Source organism: Ahaetulla prasina, chromosome 1 (genome assembly GCF_028640845.1).
Source record: "Ahaetulla prasina isolate Xishuangbanna chromosome 1, ASM2864084v1, whole genome shotgun sequence".
Taxonomy (NCBI): domain Eukaryota; kingdom Metazoa; phylum Chordata; class Lepidosauria; order Squamata; family Colubridae; genus Ahaetulla; species Ahaetulla prasina.
The window spans coordinates 8,705,432-8,724,984 of record NC_080539.1 but is presented as its reverse complement, the minus strand read 5'-3'; the positions used below and the strand labels follow the sequence as shown (position 1 = coordinate 8,724,984).

Here is a 19,553-nt window from a genome sequence, read left to right as displayed (position 1 = left end):
GGCTTGCTTAGTTTCATTCAGGTAGTGTATCCTGATCGCTTGTTATTTACCAAGATATGCCAGATATCGCAGTCACTGGGAATCTTTTTTTGTTTTTTGTTTTTTTTGGGGGGGAAAAGTAATATTGCTTCTTTTTAAAATGTGTTGGCAGGTTTTCCAAGTTCGCAAAGTAACGGGGGCAAACACGAGCAATATTTTTGCCATGAAGGTGCTGAAAAAGGTGAGCTGGCTGTGTAGAAGGATAGGCAACTTTGTGTGGGTGAATGTAGGTTTTGTTTGCTGTGGATCTTGAATCCAAGCTCCATGAAGAGGATCTTGTTGAGACTCCAGAAAATCATTGCTAGGATTGTAAATCATTGTAAATTTACTAAGAAATGTAGGTTGTCCTCAACTTACAACCATTCGTTTAATGACTGTTCAAAATTACAATAGCGCTGAAAAACTGACTTACGACAGTTTCTCACGTTTATCACCGTTGCAGCGTGCCTGTGGTCATTTGATCAAAACTGCCCCATTTGGCAACTGGCATGTATTTATGGTGTTTGCAGTGTCCTGGGATCATGTGATCACCTTTTGTGACCTTCTGACAAGCAAAGTCAATGGGGAAATCAGATTCGCTTAACAACCTAACTTAATACTGATTCACTTAATAATTGAAGCAAACAAAGGTCATAAAATGGGGCAAAATTCACATAATTGTCTTGCTTAGCAACAGAAATTTTGGGCTCAATTGAGGTCATAGGTTGAGGACTATCTGTCATCTTAACTGAAATAAAGAAGTTTTATACAACCAGCCCTGTGTTTCTGCCTAGTGACTTCAGATATCGGAAGTAACTGGAGAATTAATTTTTACTTGCTTGTAAAGTTTTTCATCTGTTATTACGTACTTAAAATTCTTGAACTTTTGCTTAGTTGGTGCACAGATCTGGTACAGATCTTTTTAACAGGCATTGCTGTTATTGCCCCTTGTAAGATAGTGGAACAGGTAGCAGCAGGGCCTACGCTTCTCATTTTGAAATGTCATCCAGTCCATTGAAACTTAAATAACTCTGAATATATTGTAGGTGAACCTACATTTAACAAAGGATTAAATTATATCCTTCTGTGATCTATAGCCTCTTGAAAACAGGGAGGAAGAAGAATGAGGTAAGGAAGAGAAGGCTGGACAAACTAGGCTTGGTACAAGTGGGTTTGGTTGTTTGACGTTCATTGAATTGCATGAAACTGACGCTTACATCAGGGGTGAGATCTACTTACCTTCCCTACCGGTTTGGAAGTGCGCGCACCATCGTCACATCCTATTTTTGACCATCTGCGCATGCGCAGAAGGCTTTGCATGTGCGCAGAGGGTTAAAACCAGGAAGTAACGACATCTGGGCTGCCGCCGCTACCGATTCACCAAACCATGCATCGCTGGCACTACCGGCTTGCACGAGCCGCATAGAACTGGCAGGATTTCACCACTGGCTTATATCTTGTGTGAACCAGATTGGGTGTTACTTGGAACCCTGACACCTTCATTATAAGCCATTGGATGGTTTATACTTGATGACTTTGGACAGTGAAGTTGAGTGGGCGGTGAAAACCAACCCAAATAAATATAAAGAGGCTATTTAGAGTTTATAATGTCTAATTTCCTCTTTAAATCAAGAATCCAAATTATAGTACAAGAATCTAGGTCATTCGTGGATTTCAACTCCCAGAATTCCCCAGGCAGCATGCTTTATCCTTTTTCTACTCTTAACTACAGCTGCTCATGTCTTGATCACCTTGCAACCAGACTATTGCGCCCCCTTCTACTTGGGGCTGTTCTTGACATCTGTTCAGAAACTTCAGTTGGTACAATATGCAGCAACTTTACACACTCCAGTCCCTTTCTTGTTCACAGCAAACCATACTTGATCTTTAAATTGAACAAACCCAGGCTTACACAAAGAAGCATGAGAAAACTCGCTTCAAATCATGGCTGGCTGCTTTACAAACACGCACTATATTTACACTTACTTGGGTCTACAGGTTTTGAGGCAAGGATAGCTTTACCGTCCTCAAAATTAGGAAATGTAGCAGATAAGGAAGAAAACACAATTTGGCTTTTGGGGGATGGATTAGTCCATGGCGTCTAATACGTTTTGCGAACTTCGATAGTGTGGTAGCGCAGTGGTTAGAATGCAGTACTGCAGGCTACTTCTGTTGACTGCTGGCTGCCTGCAATTTGGCAGTTCAAATCTCAACAGGCTCAAAGTTGACTCAGCTTTCTGTCCTTCCGAGGTGGGTAAAATGAGGACCCAAATTGTTGGGGCAGCAATATGCTGATGGTGAAGGTTCATTCTCTGAACTTGTGGATTGGTTTCCAAATGTTTTGTTACCAGGCTAGGTAACCTGTTCAGCAGAGTTTATATGCTGACTCTGTAAACTGATGAGAGACAGCTGTAATGCACTGTGAAGCAGTATACAAGTCTAAGTGCTATTGCTATCAGAATAGAATAGAATAGAATAGAATAGAATAGAATAGAATAGAATAGAACAGAACAGAAAATTTTTTATTGGCCAAGTGTGATTGAACACACAAGGAATTTGTCTTTGTGTGCATTCACTCTCAGTGTACATAAAAGAAAAGATAAATTCGTCAAGAATTCTAAGGTACAACACTTAATGATAGTCATAGGGTACAAATAAGCAATCTGGAAATAATATCAGTATAAATCGTAAGGATACAAGCAACAAAGTTAGTCATACAGTCATAAGTGGAAGGAGATTGGTGATGGGAACGATGAGAAGATTAATAGTAGTGCAGACATAGTAAATAGTTTGACAGTATTGAGGGAATTATTTGTTTAGCAGAGTCATGGCATTCGGGAAAAAACTGTTCTTGTGTTTAGTTGTTCTGGTGTGCAGTGCTCTGTAGTGTCATTTTGAGGATAGGAGTTGAAACAGTTTATGTCCAGGATGCGATGGGTCTGTAAATATTTTCACAGCCCTCTTTTTGACTTGTGCAGTATACAGGTCCTCCATGGAAGGCAGGTTGGTAGCCATTGTTTTTTCTGCAGTTCTGATTATCCTCTGAAGTCTGTGTCTTGTTGGGTTGCAGTGGCTTCAGTTTGGGGGAGGGTCACATATGTAACGGACTTTTGATATAATTATACTGTATTTTTGTCAGGCAGGAAAGATCAGGTCCACATGTTAAGTCCAATTAAATTGATTTATTGCCAAATGCCTATGGCACAAGAATCTTCTCAGCTAACGATGTTTGGAGTTAGACAAAGATCAGTGGAATTCAAGGGAGGTTCAACTTAGTCTACTTGTGGCTATGTAGGGATTGTAGGCTGGTCCCTCTTAACTCCACCCCCACATTCTATCATTCCCTCTACCTATTTTTTAGAATACAAATGCTATTATTGTTTCATCTTCTTTAGGCGATGATTGTGAGGAACGCAAAAGACACCGCTCACACCAAAGCCGAGCGGAATATCTTGGAGGAGGTCAAGCATCCGTTTATCGTCGACTTGATTTATGCCTTTCAGACTGGCGGGAAACTCTACCTCATCCTCGAGTATCTCAGCGGTAAGTGTGAGGGGAGAATCAAAATGTGGATTTTGAGTTCACCAACAGCGTGGGATACATTTCATTGCTTGCATTTCCCTCATAAAATTGATAAGAAAGGTCGTAAAATGAGGCAAAACTTGATTTAACAAGCGTCTCGCTTAGCAAGAGACATTTTGGGCTCAATTGTGGTCGTAAGTCGAGGACTGCCTGTACTATACATAGGTGTCCAATGGACCCAATGTCCGTTCATGGCATGGGTCCAGGCTACTTGAAGGACTGTCTCATCCAATGGGATTGCCCTCCCCACCCATGCTGGCAAAGGAGGCATGGCACGGGCCCTGTTGGCCTGAGTATTCTGACTGATGGGGCCCAGGAGAAGGACCTTCTCTGCCATTGCCCCGTCCTTTGGAACATCTCGTCCCCCAGAGCAGGGGTCTTCAACCTCGGCAACTTTAAGAGTTGTGGACTTCAACGCCCAGAATTCCTCAGCCAGCAAAGCTGCTCCACAAGTCCACAAATCTTAAAGCTGCCGAGGTTGGAGACCCCTGCTCCAGAATGAGGGCAGCTCCAACCATCCGGACTTTCTATAACAGCCTAAAGATTGTTGGCTCTGCCAATTAGCCATCTTTGAATTAGGCTGCAATGTTTAGAATAGAATAACAAGAGTTGGAAGGGACCTTGGAGGTCTTCTAGTCCAACCCCCTGCTCAGGCAGAAAACTTTATAGACCTATACCATTTTAGACAAATTGTTATCCAATCTCTTCTTTAAAACTTCCAGTGTTGGAGCATTTACAACTGGAGGCAAGTCATTCCACTGATTAATTGTTCTAAACTGTCAAGAAATTTCTCCTTAGTTCCAGGTTGCTTCTCTTCTTGATTAGTTTCCATCCGTTGCTTCTTTTCCTGCCTTTAGGTGCTTTGGAGAATAGTTTGACTCCTCCTTTGTGGCAGCCTCTGAGATATTGGAACGCTGCTATCATTTGGCTTTGTCTAATGTCATGTTTCTTTTTAGCTTTGTACAGTTTTTATTTTTTATGATTGTAAGCCAGAGTTACCTTGAGATTGGATGGGAGGCCAATAAAAATTTACAAATAAATAAATAAATAAATAAATAAATTACAAGGCAGTTTGTGAATCTAATCTGAGTGTGGTCAATTCTCTAAACCAGGGGTCTCCAACCTTGGCAACTTTAAGACATGTGGGCTTCCTTCTGAGAGTTGCCAAGGTTGGAGACCCCTGCTCTAAACAAAAGTTATCTAGAATGCCCACGTGGACTTGGAAATAAAGCAACCACCATATTTTTCGGAGTATAAGACACACCGGAGTATAAGACACACCTTAGTTTTTGGGGAAGAAAATAAGAAAAAAGCTGATTGGCAGGTGGATTGGTCTCCTGGAATACCCCCAATCATATGTCCCCAGAGGTGAATTTTAGCAACAGGTTCCTTGGTTGTGAGCTCTGTGCCTTGCTTTTTTTGGCTTTTTTTTCCTGCGTCTGAAACACAGTTTCAGAAAAAAACTTTTTTCTGCCTCTGAAAGTCTCCAAAACAGAACTTCAGAAAAAAAGCCTCTGAAGCTCTGTTTGGGGGCTTCTTTTCTGAAGCTTCTTTCAGCCTGTGAAACCTCCGTTTGAGAAGCTGGGTGGGGCTACATTCAGAGTATAAGACGCACCCAGATTTTCACCCTCTTTTTGGGGGGAAAAAGGTGCGTCTTATACTCCAAAAAAATACGGTAGCTTTCTGCCACACATCCCTCTGCATCCCCCTTGTCTGGTGTGCTCTGTCTCATACTACTTTCCTAGTGGTGGAGCCGGAATTTTTACTGGGCTTTTCTCACATTTCGATTTTAGGAGGAGAACTCTTCATGCAGTTGGAACGAGAGGGGATATTTATGGAAGACACCGCTTGGTAAGTGACAAAAAGATTCTTCAGCTCCAGCAGGGTAGACTTAAGGCAAGAGCTGAGTGAAGAACATATGAAGCCAGTTATGGGGCAGAATTGGGGTGGCATATCACAGCTTCCTGCCGAGCTGCGTTTTCACTTCCCATGTTTCAAAGAGAAGGCCATTTGGGGAGCTGGATATTGAGCTATGCCTGGGAGTGCCTGAAGGCTGATCTTACGACATGTCACAAATATGAACGTAAATGTAGATAATGTGTTTCATTTAAATGGTTATATAAATACCACTAAATATAGCCATGAAGCCAGAATGGGCCTAAAATAGCTCCTGTTGAAACAAACCTCTGTACAGAAGTTTGCTAAAGGCAGATGCGGACAGTTTTTGACCAATAACATAAAGGCTGCGTATATTACCCAGAATTAAATATGATGTTGCATTCCAGCAGCTTCATTCAGTTTTGTGCTAAAAACAAACTTGAGGGGGCTTAACATTTCATCTGTGTTGAGCTTGTGGTTTTTATCGTGGGGGGAAAAAATTGGATATGGCTGAAGTCTGTGCTTTGGGCTGTCCCAACATTTGATCAATCATTAACAGGTTAGATGTTTCTAACGTTTCTAAAGAAGAAATGTGATTTTGGAGCTGTGGGTCAGAAGCCACCCATGAATTTTTCTGGCTCCTTAGCAGAAGGAAATGCCATTAAAGAGCACATGACTCCCATCTCAGTGCTACAGTCAACAGCATCTACTGTTGATTGGCACTTTGTATCGGGGTCTCCAACCTTGGCCACTTTAAGACTTGTGGACTTCAACTCCCAGAGTTCCTCAGCCAGCAAAGCTGGCTGAGGAATTCTGGGAGTTGAAGTCCACAAGTCTTAAAGTGACCAAGGTTGGAGATCCCTGCTCTGTATTGGCTGCCATCCTCTGTCACATTAAGAGCTGAGCTGAAGGAGAAAAGAAGGTCTGGATGACAGGTAGTCCTCGACTTATGACTGGCTTCCTAGTGGCCAATCAAACTTATGATGTACTTACAATCCAGAGTTCTGATGGTCAACTCACCCACCCTGTGCAGTCACATGGCTGCATTTTGCGTGCTCAGCAATGGATCAAATTTACGACTTTTTTTTTTGGCAGCATCTTGCAGACATATGGCTTTAATTAATGCCATTTTTCCCCCTCAAATTGCTGTTTAATTCCAGTTTCTGGTGAAAAATGCCTGTAGTCCACAAAGGGATCACTTGGTGACCGAACTGTTGAGTTAAACTGCTGCAAATAAAGTTCGTAAGATTGGGCGTGTCACAAGATCACCTGCTTAATGACCACAATTTATTACAGTTGTAAGTCGAGTACTACCTATATCATCATCATCATCATCATTGTTTAATGACCCCATAAACCCTTGCGGGATGGAGTCTGAGCAACTGAATGGAGCAAGCAGAGTGTTTTACTGGCCTGATGACCTTCCTGTCGCCAATGCGGATTTTTGTTCAGCAGTTATATTCTCATTGTGCCCAGAGAGCGAAATATCTGCCTCTACCTTGGATCGAACTCACAGCCTCCTGATTGTGAGGCAAGAGCTCCACCTCTAGGCCACCGCACCATTCCACGCCGCTACCTATATATTGATCCTTATTCTAAGGGGGAGGTGGAAGAACACCAGTTGTACTTAATTTGGTGTGGCTTAATAAACTGAACAAGAATGACCATCTTAATGGAAGATGGAAAGCATTGTTTTTCACCCCACATCACATGGGAGGTTGAAAAACAATGTCATTGCCCTTGTTTGGGAAGAAGGAAGCTTTTGGATCCAACAGGAGGGTTGTGCAACTTTGAATATATTTTTCCCCCGTTCATTCAGTTTTCTATTCATTCAGCCAGAATGAAAAGTTGCTGCAGAGGAACTGAATTTCAGGATCTGTTGAGACAGCATACTAAGGGGCTGCAGTGGCCAGCAGGGCAGCATGAAAAATAATACAGGCAGTCCTTGACTTACAACCATTTGTTTTAGTGACCATTCAAACTTAACCACAGCCTTGAAAAAAGTGACCTGCGACCATTCCTCAGACTGACAACCAACACAGCATCCCCGTGGTCACGTGATTAAAATCCGGGCACTTGGCAAACCAGCATTTATTTACTTTATGACAGTTTATTTATTTATTTAATTAATTAATTAAATTTCTATACCGCCCTTCTCCCGAAGGACTCAGGGGGTTTACAGCCAATGTAAAACAATATTAATAAATAAAGTTAAAAGACGCTATAAAAATCTAATTCAATTTTGGCTAATGTTAAAACTAATTAAAATAATAATAAAACCCTGACTAAAAACCATTAACACGTTAGGCCAGCCCTGCGCGGTGAAACAAAAGAGTCTTGAGCTCGCGTCGGAAGGTCCGGAGGTCGGGAAGTGATTGTAACCCCGGAGGAAGCTCATTCCAGAGGGTAGGTGCCCCCACAGAGAAGGCTCTCCCCCTGGGGGTCGCCAGCCGACATTGTTTGGCTGACGGCACCCTGAGGAGACCCTCCCTGTGGGAGCGCACAGGTCAGTGGGAGGTTATCGGTGGCAGCAGGCGGTCCCGTAAATAACCCGGTCCTAAGCCATGGAGCGCTTTAAAGGTGGTTACCAACACCTTGAATTGCACCCGGAAGACCACCGGCAACCAGTGCAGCCTGCGCAGGAGAGGTGTTACGTGGGAGCCACGAGTGGCTCCCTCTATCACCCGCGCAGCCACATTCTGGACCAGTTGGAGCCTTCGGGTGCTCTTCAAGGGGAGCCCCATGTAGAGAGCGTTACAGTAGTCCAGGCGGGAAGTGACAAGGGCATGAGTGACTGTGCACAAAGAATCCCGGTCTATGAAGGGGCGCAACTGGCGGATCAGGCGTACCTGATAAAAGGCTCCCCTGGCGACGGCCGTCATATGTTCCTCGAACGACAGCTGAGCATCCAGGAGAACACCCAAGTTGCGGACCCTCTCCATAGGGGCTAATGATTCGGCTCCAATAGTCAGCGATGGAACCAGCTGACTGTACCGGGACGCTGGTATCCACAGCCACTCAGTCTTGGAGGGATTGAGTCTGAGCCCGTTCCTCCCCATCCAGACCCGTACGGCTTCCAAACACCGGGACATCACTTTGACAGCCTCATTGGGGTGGTCAGGGGTGGAAATGCACAGCTGCGTGTCATCAGCATACTGATGATATTGCACCCCAAAACCACGGATGATCTCCCCCAGCGGCTTCATATAGATGTTGAACAGGAGAGGCGAGAGAACCGACCCCTTCGGCACCCCACATGTGAGGCACCTTGCGGTCGACCTCTGCCCCCCTGCCAACACCGTCTGTGATCGGTCAGAGAGATAGGAGGAGAACCATCGAAAAACGGTGCCCCCCATTCCCAATCTCTCCAATTGTCGCAGCAGGATACCATGGTCGATGGTATTGAAAGCTGCTGAGAGGTCTAATAGGACCAGGATAGAGGAGCAGCCCCTATCCCGAGCCCTCCAGAGATCATCCACCAACGCGACCAAAGCCGTCTCCGTGCTGTACCCAGGTCGGAAGCCGGACTGGAACGGGTCTAAATAGACAGTTTCCTCCAGGTACTGAGGAAGCTGTCGTGCGACCACACTCTCAACAACCTTCGCCAAAAAACGAAGGTTGGAGACAGGATGTTAGTTTGATAAAACAGCTGGATCCAGGGAAGGCTTCTTGAGGAGGGGCCTCACCACCGCCTCCTTCAAGTACCAACCAGGAGGGACACGGGTCCAATAAACATGTGGTCGCATTCAGCCTCCCCAGTATCCTGTTCATGTTGCCGCACCCCAGGGTCGGAGTGTCGCCATTTATGACCTTCGCAGCCAACTTTCCACAGGCAGTGTCAACAGGGGAAGTCGGATTTGTTTAATGACTGCATGGTTCCCTTAACTCCAAGCGATTTGCTTAACAGCCGTGACAAAAATAGAACTGGGCACGACTCGCTTTAAAAAAAACCCACCTCATTTAGCATCGGAAATTCCGAGCTACCACCTGTAGCCATTCCAATTCCTGTGGAAATTCCAAGCTACCACGTGTAGCTTGAAATGGAATTATGGACTGTGATTTATCCATGTAGCTTCACGACTAAAATTATGGTTATTCTTTTTTCCTTTGGGGCTATTGCCCCCAAAGCATGGATGGGGCAACCGAGCCTCTAGGAGCTGGAATAGTGAGCAAGGGTAAAACTAAGCCAAACAAACAACTATTAAACTTGGAAGCCGAGTCCTCCCGTTGTGCCACACCTGAGGTTTTGCGCTGCTTTGTCCCGTCGTCCCCCCCCCCCGCGGTTTATTTCTTAAATCTAATTTATTTGGTTGCTGGTTGAGATTGATCGACATATTAAAGTCATACGTGACGCATAGCCACCCAAGTTTCTTTCCTAATTGGGGTTTTTTGCATTGCAGTTTCTACTTGGCTGAAATTTCGATGGCTTTGGGACACCTGCATCAGAAAGGCATCATCTACCGTGACTTAAAGCCAGAAAACATCATGCTGAATCACCAAGGTTAGAAAGAGACAGGGACCAAGCCTGTTTTAGGTTTTTTCCAACTGTTTTTCAGAATTATTGGAATCTGGGCATGATTCAGTTAGAATAGATTTCCCCGCCTGAGAGCCAACACATCGGTTGGGATTGCAGTTTTCTGCATTTCCAGATGGTTTAAGGCGGGGTCTCCAACCACGGCAACTATAAGACTCGTGGACTTCAACTCCCAGAATTCCCCAGCCAGCCACCTGGCTGGCTGGGGAATTCTGGGCGTTAAAGTCCACGAGTCTTAAAGTTGCCAAGATTGGAGACCTCTTGTGTAAGGACAAACTGTCTCAACATCTGCATGGACACTAGATTACTGAATGCACAGTTCAATTTTGAATCCTTGTGAACGTGTCTAGTGAATTTAAAGCATGAGTTTTACTAGGGGATGTCTGAAAGCTTTGGTGATTTTTTTCTCAGTCTTGGCACCCATGAAATGAGATGCTGACATCTCCCATTATAGTAACTTTTGACTTAAACCATTCCTCCAGCGAGCATTCAAAATTACAATGGCCCTGAATGAAGGGACCTGCCTGAAGTTATGGCCACTGCAGCGCTTGTTGTCATCCCCTCCCCCATCACATGAACAAAATTTGGGCACTTAGCAAATCTGTCCACCCTGACAACTGATCGTAGCACTGCACCCCCCAATGCCCCCACTCCTGCGCTGCTGGGTCCCCCAGGCCTTGGGCTTGCTTTCTCACTCCATTAGATCCCAACAGGTCTTGGGTCCGCTTCCCACATAGCTTGCTTGAACCCTCTCCTTCCCTCCCCACTAGATTTCCCAGATCCTCCCCACCTCTGAGCTTTGTGTACTGATCATTTGACATTTAATGACCATAATAGGGTTATTCTCCCTACTATGGTCATTAAATGTTAAATTTAACGTTTAAATTTAAATGGATTAAGGAGGTGATTTTGATTTGATTGGATTTGGATTGGATTTCTATAGCCGCCTATCTCAGTGAATGACTGGGCAGCTGACAATTCAAAATATATTACAATTCAAATGTAAATTTAAAAAAGCAGTAAAAAGTATTAAAAACAGTAAAAAACAACAACATTGAATGGTGATCATGTGGGTCCATCACTTAACAAGCATCATGTGCAGACCAGGGGTGGGTTCTACTTACTTTTACTACCAGTTCGCATCGTGCCCCCACGTGCTCGCTCCGCTTGCGCATGCACAGATCACTTTCGATGACGTTTGGGTCAGTGGGCGGAGCCTCCCACTGGTTTTACTACCGGTTCTATAGAACCAGTCCGAACCGGGGACAACCCACCACTGGTACAGACTCCATTACGGTTGTAAGTCAAGGACTACCTGTATTTTAGCTGCCTAAAAAAAGCAGGAAGTGAAAGAAGACGCAGAGCTTGGCCTGCTAGCAGCAGGTCTTTTCAGGGGTGGCCCCCTATTTTGCAGGATATTTGTCCTCGAGACACCTGCTAGGCTACACTTGTGTCAGGGTTTAGAAAGCCAAGCAATTTCCCGGTCATAGGCATTTTGTATGTGTTACTGTTTGTGTGTCAAAAATGTAATTTAATTATATATTAGCTTTCTGTGGTCCTCTCACTTCTTTATTCTCCTTTTTCTCCTCCCCCCCCTTCTTTTTTCTCCAGGTCACGTTAAACTGACTGATTTTGGACTGTGTAAAGAATCTATTCATGATGGAACAGTCACACATACGTTCTGTGGAACAATAGAATACATGTGAGTCCAGCTGATAACGATAGAAAAATGGTGCTCAAGGAGAAGTATTTATTCTCTCCCCCCCCCACCCCCAATCAATCTGCCTAGTGGTCAAAACAAACCATGAAGAATGTTTTCAGTTTAAATTAGGAGACAGGACAGTCCCACCCACCCACTCCCAGGATTTCTTGACAAGGAGAAAATGATCTCTTTCAATTTAGTGTCCTTCAGATCAGGGGTCTTCAACCTTGGCAACTTTAAGACTTGTGGACTTCAACTCCCAGAATTCCTCAGCCAGCTTTGCTAGGAATTCTGGGAGTTGAAGTCCACACGTCTTAAAGTTGCCAAGTTGGAGACCCCTGCTTCAGATGGACCTAAATTACCATAATCTCCAGCCAAAATGACCAAGCACCAGGCTGATGAAACTGATTTTTTTTTTTTTTAAGCAAACAGGACTCTTGTCAATTTAATCTGTTGTTTTTTCTCTCTCAAAAAAGACTTTCTCTTTTTATAAGTTCCAACAGGATCCTTTATTTTTTTATTTAGCTATCTGGATTTATATTTAGGAGATCAAGACAGCATACGGTTTAAAGGTAGTTCTCGACAGGACAATAACAGGGCCTGCCCATTTTGGTTGCGGGTCACCAGTTGTTAAATGAAGTGTCAAACCTAACGCTTCCCATCTCTGCTCTCCCTAGTGAATCATTAAACAAATACACAGATTTTTTTTTTAAGTGGAGCACTGGGTGACTCAGGAGGGGTAGGCCTAGCACAGTGCTCCGCTCCCTATCCTGGCAAGATATGGGGGAGATAGGTGGTGGGGTATCTATGCACTTCTTCCTTCACCTTTTCCCCTGAGTGACCCTATGAGATAGAGGTTAGAGTCACTTAGTGCTTTTTCATGCTGAATAGTGAGCTTGAAATAGGATTTAGCACTCTTTAATTACTGGAGTTCACATTGCTTGATGCTTTTGAGACGATGCTGGTTTTGATAGGATGACTGGCTTTTAAGATTTGGACGCTTGTCTCTTGTTTGGCATCCTGAATTTTGGAGAGCAAAGCGGTGGTCACTATGCGTGTACCACTCAGATCTCATCAGTGTCACAATGTCATGTTTTTCACGCACTGTCAATTGAAAGAGATATAGTACATTTTAGTACAAATGAGCCACAACTGGCAACTGCGCAAACGTTCAGAGGTACAGCTTACTGGTAAAAGGGAGTTAATGACTCAGATCAGCAATTCCAATCTTACACACACACATACACACCCATTTTTGGATGCTCAGCAACACAGCTGCATTTATGGTGGTTTGCAGTGTCCTGCAGTCATGTGACCGTACTTTATGGTGATTTTGCCAAAAACCAGAAATTGCTTCCGGTATTCAGCAAAACTCTGCCATATTACAAACTGGGCTTGTTTAATGACCACTGTGCTTGCGTATTCCCATACAAAAATGTAAAATAAACTCAAATTATTGACCTATTTTTATGGCCATCACAACTGTTAGGGTCATAGGTCAAAGCCTCCCGTATCTGCGAAAGCAAGATGCTGTTTAATTTGGTAGGTGATTAAGTGCTATGAAACTGATCCTTCCCATGAAAACACATACATTGTATCCACATTATAAGCATATGTGCCTATCTGGTGACTCTAAATTACTCATTTGAAAAATCTTCATCTTGAGTTGATGTCACTGAGATGACCTTTGCTGCAGAATATGTTAAACAAAGGTCACAGAATCATAGTGCTGGAAGGGACCTCGGAGGTCTTCTAGTCTAGGGGTGTCAAACTCGATTTCATTGAGGGCCACATTAGGGTTGTGTTCGACCTTGGGGAAGCCAGGGTGAGTGTGGCCAGCTCGACGTCACTCATGTCGGTGGCGTCTGTGGTGGCCTGAGCACTCCCTGCCAGCGAAAAGGGAGCCCAGGAGGGCTGTGGGCCAGTCCGCTGTTTCCAGGATGGCCCCATGGGCCAGATCTAAGCACCCCATGGACTGGATCCAGTCGGTGGGCCTTGAGTTTGAGACCTCTGTTCTAGTCCAGTCCCTTGTCCAAAGCAGAGACCTTATTCCATCCTGGACAGATGGAATCTTTTCTTGAAAACCACCAATGATGGAGGCACACAGTGCTTCAGGAAGTATTATTAGTATTTAGTATTTATTAAATTTCTATACCGCCCTTCTCCCGAAGGACTCAGAGCGGTTTACAGCCAACATAAAAACAATATTTATAAACAGAATTAAAAGACAATATAAAAATCTAATTCAATTTGGCTAGTACCTATTAAAAATTATTCAAAGAACAATGATAAAACCCCACTTAAAACCATAGTATCTTAGGCCAACCCTGCGCGGTGAAATAAAAAAGTTGAGCTCGCGTTGGAAGGTCCAGACGTCGGGGAGTAATCGTAACCCCAGAGGAAGCTCATTCCAGAGGGTGGGTGCCCCCACAGAGAAGGTGCCCCCACAGACCCCCTGGGGGTCGCCAGCCGGCATTGTTTGGCTGACGGAGGTGACTGTTACATTGATTAAATGTTCTCATTGATTAAATGTTCTCACTGTCAGGAAATTCTTCCTTAGTTCTAGGTTGGATCTTCCTGTGGCAAGCTTCCTCCCATTGCTGCTTCTCCTGTCCTCAGGTGCTTTGGACAATAAGTCGATCCCCTCTTCTCTGTGACAACCCCTTAAGTAGTGGAAGACAGTTATTATGTCTCCCCCCCCATCCTTCTCTTTGATAGGCTAGATGTACCTAGTTCCATTAGATGTTCATGATAGGATTTACTGTATTTTTTTGAGTATAAGACATACCTTTCCCCCCCACAAAATAGGGTGAAAATCTGGGTGCATCTTATACTCAGAATGTAGCACTGCCCAGCTTCTCAAACAGGCTGAAAAAAACATCAGAAAAGAAGCTTCAGAAAAGAAGCCCCCAAACAGAGCTTCAGAAGCTTTTTTTCTGAAGCTCTTTCAGAGGCAGAAAAAAGTTTTTTTCTGAAACAGTGTTTCAGAAGTTTCAGAGGCAGAAAAAAAAGCAAAAAAAGGCAAGGCACAGAGCTCACAACCAAGGAACCTGTTGCTAAAATTCATCTCTGAAACAGCTGATTGGGGTATTCTGGGAGGCTGATCCACCTGCCAATCAGCTTTTTTCTTATTTTCCTCCCCAAAAAATAAGGTGAATCTTATACTCTGAAAAATACAGTACCCTCCAGACCCCTTATCTGTTGCTAAAGAGTTGGAATTGGTTTAATGTCATGGTTCCGGCTAATGAACCCAACCAATTCAGAACTTTTGAGACTGGAATCCTTCTCAAAGAACTTCTTTATTGGGTACAACATATTGGCACGAATAAAAGCAAAACCAACTCTGTTTCCCGCAGTTTCAGTATAATTAAAAGAGTACACGATTCCCTCCCCGCCCCCAGGGTGTCACAGGTCATATTGTCCAATTAGGTTATTTGGCAGGTTACTTGGTCACTCCTCTCCGGCACCTGTGCAGATGACCTTGGTTCCCACGGGATGATAGTGTGTTGTTGTCTGGTCTGGCATTCCTATCCCCCCAACCCTTCCCTTATTGTGTGGCAGCTGAGAAACGGAAAAATGACTACAGTGAGCCAGGTCCGTTTTGAAGTTGACATGCACTCTTTCTAGGGCCTCGGCATCTTTTTTTAATATTGTGGTGACCAGAACTGGGCGCAGTATTTCAAGTGTGGCCTTACTAATGCAGTCTATCACTTCTCGTGATCTTGATTCTATTCCTTTGTCGATGCAGCCTAGGATTGGATTGGGTTTTTTTGTGGGGGGGGGGGGGACAGCTGCAGCACACTTGCTGGCTCATAATTTAAGTGATGGTCCACCAGGACACCTAGATCCCCTTCAGAGAGACAGGCACTACTGTTGAGCCTTATGCTGTACCTTTGCATCTGGTTTTTAACCTTTTCACACTGTCACCAGCTCAGCTTGACGCTTAACAACAGACGTGAGTTGGAACGATGGCCCCTTTATGACTTGTGGACTTCAACTCCCAGAATTCCTGAGCCAGCCATGGCTCAGGAATTCTGGGAGTTGAAGTCCACAAGTCATAAAGGGGCCCATCCCTGTTTTATAAGAAGCTGATGCTACCCATGAGTCTTTACAGTACGCATAGCGAGTTGGCAAAGCTAGTCACCTAGAAGCAGTGGTTATTCCTCACAGGTGAGCGGCTGTAGCCAAAACTACTCGACTGACTTACGACTACCACAACCGGTGCTGTTGGTGCTGGGCACAGGGTCTTTAATTGTAACGGATGCTGTGCTCTGCTGTGCTGATCCTTGCTCTTTGCGTTTGATGTCTTTTTAGGGCCCCTGAAATTCTGATGAGGAGTGGGCACAACCGTGCCGTGGACTGGTGGAGTTTGGGGGCACTAATGTATGACATGCTGACTGGAGCAGTAGGTGCACAATTACAAGCTGCATGTTTTGTTTGTTGTTTTGGAACACGCTCCCTGCCTTTAAAGAATTTGCCATGTGGTGTTGTGTTGTTGTTTTTTAACCTGCCTATTGCTAAGCATGCAGGGTTAGATTTCCTGGTTTTGAAAGAAATCTCATTTATGGTCTGGTTTATTCAGAAAACGATGGTGAACCTGCCGGTACAGGTAGTCCTTGACTTACAACCACAGTGGAGCCTGGTATATCGATTGTAAGTCGCTGCGTCATAAGTCGAGGCACCACGTGACCTGATTCTATTTTAAGACTTATTTTTTTTACGATGGCAGTAAAACATGTCACTGCAATCAGTAAGCAAATCACATGGTCTTTAGTGAATCCTTTCATCCAAAGGGTTGGAGGTGGTTTTTTATTTTTTATTTTTTTTTTATTATTTTTTTTGCCAAAAACTGGCAAAAACAGATCAAGGTCACAGACCCTGGGATGCTCCAACCAGTCATAAAGGTGAGCTGGTTCGCCGTGCCCTGAAATGCAATCATGTCAGGGAGTGTCTTTGTGTGTCACAGTTGTAACTTTGAGGACAGATCAGAGATAGCTATTCTTTAAGTCCATCATAACTTCGAATGTGTTCTGACCTAGGCTTCCGCAAACCACAAAAAACTCTTTTTATTAAGTTACTATGAATTCTTATTCACATCCAGCGAAGTCTTTCAAGGGAGAATTTACAGGCACAGGCCTTATCTGGCTTGGCAAGCTGCCAGGCCGATATCTTCAAAACTTGGCAAGAAGTCTCCGAGAGTCATGAACTAATTGTCTCCTGCAAACTCCCCTCCCCTTTCATTCCTCTTTATTCCCTCTGGGAGGGGCCATTCACCGTCCACCTGGGGCTTTACTCCTGAGTTGACCCTTGTTCCTTAGCTGTTCCCTTCGCCTGGCAGCTCTGCGCATGCGCACAGTGGGAACAGGCTCCAGCTGTTCGTCTGCCTCACTGATGTCTGATTCCGAAGGCAGCTGACAACTGTCAGAAGGCCCTGGCCCTATCTCTGCCTCCGACGCAGAGCCCTCATCAGAGCCTTCCCCAGACTCCAGGACTGGCCCATGTTCCTCCCCAACCTCCTCACTGTCCAAATCTGGCAGGCCACAACAGAATTGCTCATTAAATAACCAATCATAAGTCAAGGACTACCTGTATTTCACTCTGCTTCTTGGAATGACATAGCAGTTCCATTTATGTTGATTCACAATACTTACTGATGTCCACAACAAGTTTGTTGGGAGGGAAATTTCTTTCCACTGGCTGGGCTGAATTTCTCACCCGAATCACGTGAACTTTGAGGTTGTAGCAAGCTTGGAAATTGAATCCCTGAATTCGGTGCTTTTCCTGTTGGGTTTGCAATTCAGGTATGATACTGATTCCTCATGCGCCTATTACTGGCGTTGTAGTCAGCGGGTCCAGTGTATGCGTATCAAAAAGTCAAGGCGATGGTTGTGATTGTGTGATCGAATCTCTGCCTTTTCTCATGTGATCGCATCCATCCATTGTCTCTGGAGATTCTCAGTCATCAAAGTCATGGGTTGAAAAAGGTGCTTTTTCAAAAGGCAACCGGACTTTCTTTTCTTTGTTTTTCCTTGGAAGACATTTTGCTTCTCGTCCAAGAAGCTTCATCGGTTCTGGAAGGATGACGAGGGAGATGGAAGGATGGGCAGAACTAAGCCTTCCATCACCCCACCAACAACAACATCCTGCCAGAACTGATGAAGCTTCTTGCATGAGAAGTGAAACGTCTTCAATGAAAAATTAAGAAAGTCCAGTTGCCTTTTGAAAAAGACCCTCATCCATGCTATTTTGATTTCTTAGACAGCCCTGGTTGTACATCAAACTCACTTTTTAATAGCCAGGTTTGGAAATCAGTTTTTACAGGCCTGCTTAAAAGCCAGGAAGCACAAGCAGAATTTTGTTTTGATAGCGGACATTATATGATGATGTACATTTTTCTCACAGTTTCTCTTTCCTCCTCTCTTTTTCAGCCCCCTTTTACTGGGGAGAACCGAAAGAAAACAATCGATAAAATTCTCAAGTGTAAACTCAATTTGCCTCCCTACCTCACACAAGAAGCCAGAGATCTGCTTAAAAAGGTGAGACTCTTACAGGGTAATCCCAGACATTGGCTCAAGTATAAATTCATAGCAATTTTTTGAATTTGCTACTCTTCTATAGCTTCTGAGCTCAGTTACAGGTAGTCCTAGACTTACGACCACAATTTTCTGTTATTAGGCAATATAGCAATAGCACTTAGACTTATATACCGCTTTACAGTGTTTTACAGACCTCTCGTAAGTGGTTTACAGAGTCAGCACATTGCCCCCAACAATCTGGGTCCTCATTTGACCCACCTAGGAAGGATGGAAGGCTGAGTCAACCTTGAGCCTGGTGTGATTTGAATTACCAAATTGCAGGCAGCCGGCACTCAGCAGAAGGAGCCTGCAGTGCTGCACTCTAACCACTGCACCACCGAAGTTCTATGATATATGGCTGTCAATATGGCTGTCGAATGAGTAGTGTCCAATTTTACGGCCTCTTTTGCCATGGTTGTTAAGTGAATCATGTATTTGTTAAGCGAATCTGGCTTCCCCCATTGACTTTGCTTGTCGGAAGCTGGCTAGGAAGGTTACAAATGATGATCGCATGACTACAGATAAGCTGCAAAAGTCGTAAGTATGAAAACCGGTCGTGGGTCACTTTTTTCAGTGCCGTTGTAACTTTGAACGGTCACTAAACGAATGGTTTTAGGTCGAGAGCTATCTGCATGAGTTTAGAGGGAACCCAAAAGTTATTTCATCCGAACTGTTCTTTGATCTGAATTGCAAACTTGTGTTTTCCCAGTTAATAACTACTAAATTTTCATTAAGCCTTTTAAAAATACAAAATGTCTCCAGCATCTATTTGTACACAGTTGGCGATCTTGGTAAATACAAACCTGGAAATTAGTTGGTGAATCCTATGGACGTTTGTCCAGAATGTTTCAGTACAGGTAATTCTCAACCTACATCCATCTATTTAGCAACCAAAGTTCTAACGACCCTGAATGAGGGACTTATGACTGGTCCTCACACTTATGACCATTTCATTATCCCTGTGATCAAATGATCCAAAATTCAGATGCTTGGCAACATGCATTTACAATGGTTGCCGCATCCCGGCTTTGTTGTGGTCCGTGAGCAGCCAACGGAGCTGGCAACGGAGTCGGACAGCGATGAGGCTGAGGTGAGGCCAGGGCCATCGGGAAGTGAGGTACGGACTCCAGAGGCTGACAGTAGTGAGGCAGAGGAACAGGAGGAGCCCGTTCGTAATGCACGCATGAGAAGAGCTGCCAGAAGGCAAGAGCAGCTCAAGCAGAGAGAACAACTTGGGAGTAGGGCCAAGAGATGATTGGCCCCT

At 44.3% G+C, this 19,553-nt stretch overlaps 1 protein-coding gene across 1 annotated transcript in view; it reads left to right on the top strand.

Annotated features, from left to right (window-relative positions):
- Window positions 1-19,553, top strand: part of RPS6KB1 (ribosomal protein S6 kinase B1) — a 43,446-nt gene that overhangs the window by 8,914 nt on the left and 14,979 nt on the right. Inside the window, exons 4-10 of the mRNA XM_058164131.1 lie at window positions 152-220; window positions 3,414-3,561; window positions 5,394-5,451; window positions 9,879-9,979; window positions 11,624-11,714; window positions 16,029-16,119; window positions 18,143-18,250. Of these exons, the coding sequence (XP_058020114.1) occupies window positions 152-220; window positions 3,414-3,561; window positions 5,394-5,451; window positions 9,879-9,979; window positions 11,624-11,714; window positions 16,029-16,119; window positions 18,143-18,250 (666 nt within the window). The remainder of the gene's footprint in view (window positions 1-151; window positions 221-3,413; window positions 3,562-5,393; window positions 5,452-9,878; window positions 9,980-11,623; window positions 11,715-16,028; window positions 16,120-18,142; window positions 18,251-19,553) is intronic.